Raw genomic sequence first — 13158 nt, forward strand, 5'->3', positions numbered from 1 at the left:
TGGATCAAATATTTCGAGTCAAGTGTGTGCTATGCTTTATTACCACAACTCCTATTTTTTATCGCGTTTATTAATTGGAATAACTTTGTCAATTAGGTCAGTACTACTTAGTTGATGCGGCATACAGGAATGCTCCTAGTTTCATGCCCCCGTATAAGAACGTGGGGTCCGAATCTCCGGCAAAGACCTTGTTCAATACTCGACATTCACAACTTCGCAATGTCATTGAGCGTACATTCGGTGTGCTTAAGAAAAGATTCAATAGTTGAAGGGTCAGGTAGATAATTTCTACATGAGCACTCAAATAACTATAGTCATTGCTTGTTGTGCGTTGCACAACTTTTTAAGGATGCACCAACCAGAAGATGCCCATTTTCAACGGTTTGAATCAGAAGACGTGCACTTAAATGAAGAGCCAAAAATAGGCGGGCTAGTATATCAACCGTTTGCATTAAACATATCTCCTGCAGAGCTGGCGGAATGGAAAGCTAAACGAGGCTACATAGCGACTCAAATGTACGCAGCACGGGGGCGACGCCGCTGTTAGGTGTTCATCGCATTACAAAGGATTGTAATTGTCCCTAAAATTTATTTTTCCATGTGTAGAGTGTACTTAAAATGCCCTCGATTTCCAACTTCTAAATTAATCTGTACCATTTGTGTATTAAATATGCAATTGATTTAGCGTAAATGTAGTATAAAGTCAAAATTTTCGAAGTCAAAGTCAAAATTTTCAAAGTCAAAGTCACCTGCTTAAATTCAATAATGAGCACCTGCCCAAACTCTAATTTACACGATTTACTTACTATCCAAACGCCTATTTCATATTTACGCAATCTTAAAAAGTAACCTAAAAAAAATTCCAAATAATCTACTGTCCAAACAAACCCAATGATGAAAAGACATCAAGGATTAAACATAAGTGAGAATAACAAGTGGAGTTTAAACAAGATTGAGTGCTCAGATTTTAGTTCAATGGGGAATCTTAAGTCACCTTTCAAATCTGAAGTACAGAGAAATTCCATTAATAGAAGTCAGGGAAGCGACAAGTCCATACCTGCTCCAAGTTGGCCCAATGTTCATCATCAGCAGTGAAGCAGTAGCTGTCCTCACTCCACCCAACCCCGGTCTCTGTTTTTGATGAAATCCCACGCAGATTGCAGAACAGGTCCCATTTCTTCTTGATGTGATAGAATCTGGTCTGCAATTGCTGGCCAGTGACAGTCATTATGTGATTGCTCGCCAAATGGGCTGCCAACATGTCGTAGTTGGTCTCTAGCGACTTCTTGTTGTCCCAAACGTTATTTTCCCTAAAACTGACGTAGGCTGTGAGGAAAGTTTCGTCCATTGCATCGGTCTAGTGAATCCTAGAAGCCATTTGCTAAGTTTGATGGAAAAAAACAGTTAGCAGTGGACGGAGATAACAGAAATTGAATTAAAGTGGTTTGGAAACAGATCTGGACAATCAATAGTGAAAGCAAAAACAGGTGCAGAAGGAACTCAACGAAGGCACTTGCCTCAAAGTAGATGGAAAGGCAGTTGATGTAGTTGTTGGATGCAGTTGACGAACGGGTAGAGCAATCGGACGTACAGCTAACAGGTGAGGCTTGAAAATTCGAACAAAAAGTATTATTAACCAATTAATATGCTGCGAAAATTACTTTCTAAAACAGCATAGAAGGACATACAATCGCAAGAAGGCTTCTTCCTCTTCTCAGCGGTCATAACCGAAGAGAGAACAGCCTCAGAACAACCGGAATGGCAGCAGCTGGATAGTAAAATTATTAACTCATTGCAAAAAATATGCATCCAAACAGCAAATGGAAGTTTGCATCCAAACAAATTCCCAGCATGTTAGCTTTCAAATTCCAGTGTGAAACAAAAAATCCCATGCGTCTGTTAATTCTGAAAATTAGCAGCCCACAGTAATACATGTTTTTAACTCCTAACAATAAGATAATAATTGACCTAATTGACATGTATCTAACCTCATCAAATGAGACTTACAACAGAACCAAAAGTAATGAATTCAAGCATCTATAACTGTGCAGGCTGTGGTAAGCACCGTATAATCTGATACAATTTCTTTGTTGAAAAGGTGCAAATCATCTTCTTTTTTTCTTTTTTCTTTTGTTCTGGGTCACACTCAATGTAAAGATTCTTTTCTCTGGGCCACTCATGTAATCTTTTGTTGTCAAGTATATGTCCAATTTTAATTCTTCTTCAAAACCATTTTTTCTTTTCCTTCATATGGTGTCTGAGTTATGACTTATCAAGTAGCATCCCATTAAACAACTTATACTACGTTAAAGTATGAGTTTATTATTCAATAATAAACATGATCAATGCCAAGGACAAGTAACTTGCTGCCAACTTCAAAGTATTAATCCAGGGACTCGTTGGCTCATTATTAGTTATATTTTGCATATTACTGCCTTGGGCATCCAGACGCCAATGTTTTTAAACTCGGACCGGTCAGTGAACCGGAGAGGTGGTCGGTTCGCGGTTCGACCGGTTCAAAGGTTCACTGTTTTTTTTTTTTTTTTTTTTTAGTGTTAAGTACTAAGCAGGTTTCATTCTACACTTGAACTTTACCAACATAACTTAATTTAAGTTATGATAATAATAAATTTTCTAAAAGTTATACACAAAACATGGAATGATAAATATAATTAAAATATCATAATTCACCACAAGTTTTCATAAATTCATTATAAACATAAATAGATACAATCCAAATGTGCACCAATTATCACAAATAAAAACACAAAAAATAAATAAATTAAATATTGAAATTCTTTTACAACCCTTAAAAAAATCCATAAAAGAGTTCAAGTTAAGACAAACTATTTGAATAGCAAACTTTTATCAGTGGCATGATAAGCAACCACACCACCTTCACAATTTCATCAACTTAAGCTGAAAAAGTTAAAATTTTATTATAAAAATATAAATCTAATTGCTCAAACTAAAAAAAACTAAAAATTTTTGAAAAACAAATATACAGTTAAACACATAAAAATTTAATTGCTATTAAACATTACTAATTAACATGTTATATTAAATTCAATGATCCTATACCATTAATTATTTTAAATTCAATTATCAATAGTTTCGATTATGTGCCAACTACCATATTTTTGACCAACCCAATGTTATTATTTGTAATTCCTACCCAATTCCTACACGGATGTGCACTACTTTTGCAAAAATTTCATCCTTAATTAATCGAATAAAAATAAAACAAAAATGAGGGAAACATATGAAAATTGAGGGGAAAAAGAAGAAAATGCAAAAAATCAACTAAAGATAATAATATAGAAAAAAACTTTGAAAAGAAAAAAAATTAAACTTACTAAAATGTTGGAAAACAAGAAATTTTGAAATTTTCAACTTGTTTACAATCTGCTAAAGATAATAACCTGATAATAATGGTGAAGACTTGAGAAAATCTTGTTGTGGATATTTGGGTTAAAAATGGTTAAGAAGAAAAAATTGAAAAAAAAAATAAGAGAAGAACTTGATGTTTTAATATATTTTTTAGTCAAGTAGAATTCTCAACAAACTTAAGTACAGTCTAGCGGTAAGATTGTCATATTTAAACTTGGAGACTCAGGTTCGAATCTTAGCTACACCATTCTTGATATTTTGTTGAAGAATTTAAAAAACCGTCGGTTCACGGTTCTTAACGGTTCGCACGGTTCGTCCGGTTCGTCCGGGTTTCAACGGTTCTCCATGAACTTCCGGCTTTAACATTAGACCGGACCGGTGCCATGGCCGGTTCGCGGTCCAACCGGTCGAACCGGCCGGTCCGGTCCGGTTCTGAAAACATTGCCAGACGCTTAAACATTTAACTTTAAATACTTTATAAATTTTGCAGCAGACCAGTATATTTTGCTTTTATGTTTCCTATCACAGTTGTCCAATCCTTGTGCGTTATGAGGCAAACCTTTTTAATTGGAAAGAAAGCAAAAGAAACCATGGAAAAAAAGAAAACTGATTGCCAAAGGCCAATGCTACTAAGCAGTGAAAATCCCTTGTATTTTTTGGTAAAACTTTATTAAACAACTTCTATCCACCTTTAATTTACGTCATACAATATATTTTACTTCAATTATTTTTTTCAAGGGTGATGAATATATTTTTTTAAGGGTCATAGAATATATTTTACTTCTGTCCACCTTCAATTATTTTACTTCTCAAAGTGACATATTCCAAAGCAAAATTAACTTCTAACATCCTTATCCTCCTAATAAATTCAGGACAGATTTTATTTTCCCCATTAAATTTTTTGTTTCCATGATAAGAAAAAAGCCCAAAGACGATAAATCTCCCTGCTTGCAATTTATATCCAGTTAATCCAGTTTTAATGCTCATAACCTCCCAATTTGGAAGGCCAGAGCAGCTTTATTCCACCATCCATTCAGATTCGGGCTCAATTAATCCTAAGTAGATTTTAATCTAGCATAAACAAACTGTACTCTTCACACACACCCAACACAAAATCAGGTGTGGAAGGGAGATAATCAGCTGATGAAGCTGTGGACAACTAGAAAGAGAGATCAACGCAGGTTTATGGAATGTAAATTGCAGCTGATGGTAAATCATGGGAATTGTACCTGCCGTTGTAGATAGGGAGAAAGTGGAATGGCCTCGGAGCACCCAATTCCGCTTGGGTGTTGGAAGTCTCGACCGCAGCAGGGTGAAATGCGTCCCAGAGATTCAAAACGCAGTCAATCTGGTTGTTTGCCGGACATCTCTGCAGGCTGGATTAGATTGCAGCTGTCTTTCCCGTCTGTTGGTAGATGAAAATGGTGAAGAGAGGCCCGAACAAAGGAGCACGTGAAGCCTTTGTTCTGTGTTCAGGAGTAAATGGCTTTACTGTGGCTTTACTCCTCAACCAACGGTTACTTTATTGCAGGCCTTTGAAAAATTCAGTTGCCACGTGAGCGTTTTGAAGTGTTTGCATGACTTTAGTGCAAAAGGCTGCACCTAAGGAATCCAAGTCGGAACTCTGCACAGGAAATAACCCCACTTTTATTTTACACAGTACAAACGCTAATTTCTTAAAATTTCAAACAACCTACCAATTATGCTTTCCAACTATATTTTTTTATCATAACCCACCCCGCTTGTATCCGGTACCCCAAAAAAAGGGGACAGATATAGGGTACCCACCCCTACTTTCTGTGGTGGGGAAAACTGGGAATGCACCAAATTCTGATTCCATTCGAAGGGAGACTGCAATGGCCACGCTATGGTTGCTACCGGGATTCTTTAGCCTCTTCGTTTTGTCGTCCTCCGCTTGTCCTGATCATCAAAAGCAATCCCTTCTCCTGTTCAAATCAACCTTGCTTAACATCACTCACACCTATATTCCCCTACCGAATATAGATTGATATGATGCTACAGATTGATATGATGCTTATAGTCAGCTAAGCACAAGTCCATATGCAAGATACACTTTTCCTTCTTTGGTTATGTTACTTTTTACCTTTGGAAGTATTGTATATTAAAGAACTTACATATTAAGCGGGAAGGAGGGCTTAAATTAGAGACTTGGGCTCCTCTCCATCTCCCACAATTTATATCTGGTAGGATTAATTCAACTTAAAAAGATGATTAGCTGGTGGTCGTTCTCCTGCATGCTCAAGTCACGTGCACTGTGGATTGGAAGTTGCTTTTTTGGACAGAGTGGATCTTTCCGTTTTTTCTCCTCTTCTTTTTATTCTTCTTGTTGTGCTATATTATATTTGTTCTCGTGTTAGATTTCCCTTTTTCCCCCCTCTTCTTCCCTCCCCCCCCCCCCCCCCCTCCATTTTACCCCAAACTCTGCTGCTATTTAATTGCTTGCCATGTTATTATTTTTGTATTATGTGCATTACTGTTATTATTAGTCTTATTTGTATTAGAATATATAGTTTTATGGTTTTGTTCTCTTTTTTTCCCCCAAATTCTCTTGCTATTAAATTGCTTGCCATATTATTATTAATTTATTATTGTGTTGCTATTATTATTATTAGTATTATTATTATTAGAATATTCAGTTGTACCATTATGTTGTTTTCTGCTTTTTCCTGAATAATAAGTTGCCAAAAAAATTGATCTTGATACATGGGCAATTATCATTAAACCCCAGAGAAAAATGGTTTCCCCATCCATGCATTGCACTAGATTGGTTTACTGGAACATCTCGGATAGAGGGGGAAAAGTCTCTTACCAATTCATATCCAGAACCACCAACATGAAAGCTAACATGGCCTTGGTTAACATCACCTGTTTTGAGAGAATCAGGTTCCACAGCTAAATTTAATCCACCATCCTCCGATTGATCTTTACTAAACCGCATGATATCAGAATAGACAGCATCAACTAAACCTGCATGTTCCCCTACCGAATTTGTACCTTTCATGTCATCGCGGCATTTTAAGATACTGAATCTGGTCATAATGGCCGCATCAACATCATCGATATTCCTATTTGAGCTCAAATCATCTTTGACTGCTTCATTTCAGGAACAACCTATATTCAAGTCAGCCTGCCCTTGATTAATATCATATTTTTTTTGAGAATTAGGTGCCACAGCTAGATTGAGTCTTCCATCCAGCAATTGGTCTTTAACAAATGGCATCTCATCCGAACAGAGATCATCAGCCATAACTGCATCTTCTCTTACCAAGTTCGGACTTTTTGAGTCATCACGGCATTTTAAGATATGGGGTCTGGTCATAACAGAGGCCTCAACGTCATTAGGATTACTGGTTGAGCTCAAACTCGAGCTGCAGATTGTAGTCTTTTGCAGCGAGCCATCAACCTTAGGTGGTGGCACATCAGATATTCTCAAGTCATGTGAACTAGAAGTTGACATATTCTCCGAAGCAGCTGCATTTTCTGTAAAATTTAAAGCACAGAAAATCAGGTAAGCAATCAATCATACATAGAGAATTGCAATAAGCAATCCCTACCTTTTTTCTGGTTGGATTTCAATTTCTCCATCTCAATCTTCATCCTATCAAAGCGAGCTCTGTAACTAATGGAACACAATTTAGCTTCAGCCTCAAGCCATGAGTTCTTAAAAAGATGACCTTGTGAATCCATTTCTTCCCCAGAATGAAAATTTTCCTCGAGGACCTTCTTTATTGCCTGAAATACAATAATCCGAACAAATTTATTGAGAATTCTATTTTGAAAAAATTCCAGAACAACTTGGCAGAGATACATAGATCATTCAAGTTAACCACATGCAAACACAAAACTGTTTCTTAGGAGGAACAGAGCTCTACCTGGACCATATTATCATCTTTCAATACTTCTAAACCATCTGTTACAGGAGAAAGGGGCTGAAGCTTCTCATTTTTTTCCTGGGTAACATTGTGATTCCCCATCTCATCATGGGTATTTTGAAAATCAAGATGGCAATGAGAATTTGTACCCACTTCATTTTGAAACTGATGTCTGCCTGCAGCATTGCTCTGTAAAAGATACCATTTGGTTTTACACATAATCAGATGCTGCTTATATACCCAAAAGATTATCTTTATCTCGCGTATTATGTCTTTATGTTTACAAGCGGTAAACAAAAAAATCTCTGCCACAAAGAAAAAATGCTTAATGGACAAACACATGGAAACAAAATATTCAAAATATGTTGTGAATTGAGTTTGGCCTCCACAAATTCCTGGGATAAAGGATGATGCAATTGTTATAAGCAGATATAACTGCAACTCCAAATTATCACCCAATTATTTTTTTTCTCTTCTGCAGCCTCAGATGTACCAAATTCGCATTATTGACACAATGAAAGAACAGAATTCAAACTATATAAGCTGCAGATTAACAATGCTGACGAACCTCTAACTGGGCATGAATAACCAGAATAATTTCCTCTACTGCTATAACAATCTCAAGGTTACTTATACAGAAGTCATATGCACCATGATAATTAAACTTAAAACTTCGAACAACTCACAGCAGACACTTCTTTTAATAAACATAATGCAAATCTAGGTTTTCGACATGATCCAATATTCAAACATACCACATGAGGATCAAGCGAGTTTTGAATTTTATGACAAGTAACTTGCTGCCGAAATATTCGCTCTTGTGGTTGAATGAAATACTCCTTTTTCCTTGAAGCAAGCACATCCAGATTGCTCATTACAAGCTTAACGGCCTCTAAGTCTTCATCTTTTAGTGCAGATGAATCAGTTATACAGTTGAAGACAAGCAACTCCGAAAGGTTTTGCAATGCTTTAACTAATAATTGAACATCTATTTTGGAAGCTGATTTACGTCCATACTGTGTTGCTTGCTCAGCAGCACATTCTTCAGAGGAAGGAGAACAAAGAACATTTTCAGCTGCACGAACAGCAACAGAACCCTCTGCAGTGACACTGGTGTTCAACAGAGAGTCCATAACTGAAGAGTGAAAATTCAGAACTGAAGGGGTAAAATCTTCGACTCCAAGTTGTTTGATGCCTGAAGATTTCAAATCAGAATCATTCTTTGAGTGTGCCTGCAGGTTGCAATCTTCTCTAGGCTTATTGTAAGCCTCACAAGGTTGAACTCCTTCACTTGGGCCTTTAAATCTGGCTTTTACAGCATCAATTGACTTCACTTGTCTGGCAGTGCAATCAGCTTCTGAAATATGTGAGATGCCTCTCCCTGCACTGCTACAGTCGTGCACTTTGTCTTCCCCTGCTTTTTCGGATGAGCACCTTTTAGAATCATTTGGCAGAGAAAACCACCCATCAACTTGAAGATCCAACTGACAATATCTGTCCACTTTGTTTTCAAATGGATGTGTTTTTTCGGTTTCCACATCCAATGGAGAGAAGTGAGAAGCTGGGGTTCCTTTCCGGCAGGGAGAATTCACAGCAAAATTATGATGATCTACAGAATCTGGAACATTGTCAGAAGACTTGATAGCTTGAAAGCAGTCTCCTGACAGTGAAGAATCATCTAAGCCATTAATACTTGGGACTTGTGATCCAGATTTTGATTTTGAAATACTATTTACGCCATCCCAAATCTGGAGATTGCATGATAGTTCCTCCGTCACAGCAGATGGTACAAAAAATAGCTGGCCATTACCTTCTTTCTGATGCTTGAGCTGACTTGAGATTAAGGAACCTTCTTCAACTTCATGATCAAACAAAATCTGATGTTCTTTTCCTTTAGCAGGACAACTGCTACCCAGTCCTCCTTTCAGATGAATGGCTGCAGGATTACCAGTATCAACAGTTTCGCCTAAAGAACCATTACCAGTATCAACAGTTTTGCCTGAAGAACCATTACCAGTATCAACAGTTTTGCCTGCTTTTTGGGTTACTGGTGGTCTAATCACCAAAGCAGGAGATTTTGTTACAGATAAAGAACCATTAACGCTAGAATCACGTGCCAGGATGCATTTCTCATAGGCATTCTGGGAATTCTGGAAGTTAGTAAAATTCTTAGACAACTGCAAAGATGAACATGGAGAGTCAGATGCTGAAATTTGAAAAATGGAACTTGAAATTTTTGACCTTGAGTAATCAAAAGGAGGGGAGAGAATTTTTTGAGCCAGAAGCGATATATTATCCACAGGTTCCATCCTTATCAGACCATTCGCGTATTCTCTTCCATTAGCATTAGAAAATTGCCCAAAAGGAATGCTAGAATCCTTTTCAAGTATGTCCCCATATTCAACAATATGACAACCTGCAAGTTCACAGGTAGACTTATAAAATAGAAATTCCAAGTTGAGCACACAATCCAAATTATAATTTTTTTTCTGAAACGATATTAGTAATATATTGATCATCAACTAAACTTTACACTTGGAGCAAAGGCCCCTCTTTCTAAACAAAAGTGCTCAATAGCACAGAGGATTGATCCATTCCTCATCATGTATGATGCCTAAGGCATACTCCCCAACTGTAGTACTAACATGATTATCATTTTTAGATATAACACCAAAAGAGCACATTTGAAACAACACTTTCAAGCTAAGAATATCCTCAACTAGAGTATGCAGCTTGATATTTGATGCACTACCCGCACTGATTTGCTGATGTAGGTGTTTGTTGCAGCTCTGGATGTTGACTTTTCTCCAGCCTTTGACAACTAATTTACTCATAGCTATCTTAATAGCCTCGGCCTCGTCCAATTGTGGACATTTGTAGCTTCTTTCATGTATAGCCCAAGCTGCAACAATAACATTTCCTTCAGTCATAGCAGTCACACCTATGCCAACCTTTTTACTGTTCAGTTTGCTTAGTGCAACAATCTTAACTTGGATCACCTCTGCATTCTCTGCTTCTATCCTTTGCATTTGGTAAGCAGCTGTTTCTGCTGTGCTCACTTGCTCCTGCTGTTTGTAGGCTTTGCTGAACTCCATCCATTCCTCTTGAGCTTTCTGTATAGTTGTCATTGCATGCCTTTGTTTGTTGTTGAATTCCCACTCATTTCTGCTTTTCTATACTTGCCACAAGATGTTAACTGTTAGAGCAAGGTGGTCTTCACCATCCTGCCTAGATTTGGCTCCTGTAATTTCAGTCCACCAGGCCTTAAAACAGCCTTGTTTGTCCTTAGCACCCCCCCATTGTGTTGGTGCTATATGCCAAACCTGGTTAGCCTGTCTGCAGTTCAGCAGCACATGTTCCACCGTCTCTACCCCTTCACCACATGCTTTACAGATGGGATCTCCTTTCTTAGACCTACTAAAGATTACTTCCTTGACTGGGAGAGCATTATTGATGCATTTCCACATGAAGGTTTTCAGTTTCTGTTTGATGTTTAGTTTCCATAGGCAGGACCACATCTGTTTTGCTGCATTGTGTGTACTAGGACCAGCACCCATATAGCCAAGCCTTTCTTGTGTTTCCTTCTCTTTCATAAGTACCTTGTAACCTGTGCTCACTGTGTACTACCCCGTAGGAGAGTGCATCCAGAAATTACGGTCCTCCTTTCCTACTAAGCTGATAGGAATACTTAGGATTCTTTCAGCATCCTCACTATTAAAAGTTCTGAACACTTCCACTCTATTCCACCTCTTCTGATTGATTAAGTCTTGAACTTTCTGCACTTTGCATTCTGGAGGTTTGGGTGTTGAGGGCCTTCCTTCTTTGTTCCCAACTATCCACTTATCCTCCTAGACATCTGTACTACAACCATTTCCAACTTTCCTCCAGGTGCCATCCTCAACCAACTGTTTAGCTCCCATTAGGCTCTGCCAGATCCATGAAGCATTCTGTGGGCACTTGCAATTGAAGATGGATCTTGTAGGGTAGTATTTCGCTTTCAGAACCTTGGAGATAAGCAAGTTTGGATTTACAAGTAATCTCCAAATCTGCTTACCAAGCAAGGCTCTGTTAAAATTGACCAGGTCTTTGAACCCAAGTCCTCCCTGGTTCTTGGTTTGGGACATTCTCTTCCAGGAGCAAAGATGCATCTTATCCTTTCCATTAGTGTCTCCCCACCAGTAGCTTGCCATTAGTGCACTGATCTCTTTGCACAGTTTCAGAGGTAGTTTAAAGCATGACATATCATAAGTTGGCACTGCTAGAGTCACTGCTTTTAACAAGATCTCCTTCCCTGCTTGACTTAGCAATTTCTGTTTCCAGCTTCCAAAATTCTTTTGAATGTTGTCTCTGATGAATCCAAAGATTTGGTCCTTTGTCCTCGTTATCACCATAGGTAGCCCCAGGTACTTGCCTTGGTTGACCATATGGATATTCCCCAGTTTGCAGCATACTTCTAGCTTTTTACCATGATCCATATTTTTGCTGAAGAAAATATAGGACTTCTCCAGATTGATTAACTGTCCAGAGCTCTTTTCATATGTCACCAGGATCCTCTTCAGCTCCTCAGCTTGGTTGGTGTCTGCTTTACAGAAAATTAATAAGTCATATACAAAAAATAAATGAGTTAGTCTAGGTCCATTTCTGCTGATTTTGAGTCCAGAAATCTTCTTTTCCTCTTCAACTCTTTTCAGCAGATTTGAAAAGCCTTTTGAGCACAGTAGGAAGAGATAGGGTGAGAGGGGGTCACCCTGTCTGATTCCTCTTTCTGGTACAATGTATTCCTTAACCTCACCATTAATATTGAAAGAATAAGAGACTGTTTCAACACATTTCATAATCCAGTTAATCCACCTGCTACAGAAACCCATTTTTTGCATCATGGCCCTCAAAAAATGCCATTCCACTTTATCGTAAGCTTTAGACATATCTAGCTTAACAGCCATGTACCCCTCTTTCCCTTGCCTTTTATTTTTCAGGAAATGTATGTATTCATGAGCTAAGATAACATTGTCTAGGATCTGTCTACCAGGAATGAAAGCAGATTGGGTTTTACTAATACAGATATTTAACACAGCTTTAAGCCTATTAGCCAGAATTTTAGATATCACTTTATAAAGCACATTACACAAGCTAATAGGCCTATAATGCTTCAGATTGACAGGATCTTTAATTTTAGGAATGAGGGAGATCAAGGTGTGATTCAGGGCTCTTGGCATGGAATTGGAATGAAAAAAGCTCTGGATAGCCTGGACTATCTCATGTTTAATAATAAACCAGAATTTCTGGAAAAAAATGGGGGTCATACCATCCATCCCAGGAGCTTTATCAGGAGACATAGAGAGAATTGTTGTTCTGATTTCTTCTTCATCAACACCTCTAGCCAGTTGATCATTCATGCTAGCCGTAATGGTGGATGGAATACCTCTAAGGATCTCCTCTGAGCTGCCATTCCAACTACTAGTAAAGAGCTGCCTGTAGTAATCTGCCACTTCTTTCCCTAACTCGTGCTTATTCTCAGTCCAAGATCCATATTCCTTTTGCAGATTCAACATTCTGTTTCTCCTCCTCCTTCCCTTGACTTGAGCATGAAAGAACTTAGTATTCTTATCCCCCTCTTTTATCCAGTTTAGTCGAGCTTTTTGGTGCCAATACAGTTCCTCCTCCTTGTAGGCCTCCTTCAACTGCTTTTTTAGAATCACTGTCTCTTTTCTGGTGCCAGAATGAGTGCTAGACTGAAGCTTCTCCAACTGACTTTTGATCTGAAGGATCTTCTTTTTAGCATTGCAGTTGGAGTTATTCTTCCATTTTAATATCTCAACTCTACAGTTTCTGATTTTGCATTTGACCCTAAACATTCTGGACCCCTCATAATCTT

The 13158-nt window shown here is 38.0% G+C and overlaps 1 protein-coding gene and 1 long non-coding RNA gene across 2 annotated transcripts; both read right to left on the reverse strand.

The window, feature by feature from the left end:
* Window positions 1-1248: 1248 nt before the first annotated feature.
* On the reverse strand, window positions 1249-4760 carry LOC113701488 (uncharacterized). The gene is made up of 4 exons (XR_003450924.2): window positions 4620-4760; window positions 1689-1768; window positions 1518-1606; window positions 1249-1381 (listed from the first exon to the last, which is right to left on the reverse strand). It is a non-coding gene; the product is annotated as an uncharacterized lncRNA (long non-coding RNA).
* Window positions 4761-6279: 1519 nt separating this feature from the next.
* Window positions 6280-10876, reverse strand: LOC113701209 (uncharacterized). The gene is made up of 6 exons (XM_072060087.1): window positions 10607-10876; window positions 10036-10456; window positions 8039-9699; window positions 7284-7472; window positions 6966-7143; window positions 6280-6891 (listed from the first exon to the last, which is right to left on the reverse strand). The coding sequence occupies exons 1-6, from the start codon at window positions 10874-10876 to the stop codon at window positions 6512-6514; spliced, it is 3099 nt and encodes a 1032-aa protein (XP_071916188.1). The 3' UTR covers window positions 6280-6511.
* Window positions 10877-13158: the final 2282 nt, after the last annotated feature.

This window comes from Coffea arabica, chromosome 7e (assembly GCF_036785885.1).
Source record: "Coffea arabica cultivar ET-39 chromosome 7e, Coffea Arabica ET-39 HiFi, whole genome shotgun sequence".
Classification (NCBI taxonomy): domain Eukaryota; kingdom Viridiplantae; phylum Streptophyta; class Magnoliopsida; order Gentianales; family Rubiaceae; genus Coffea; species Coffea arabica.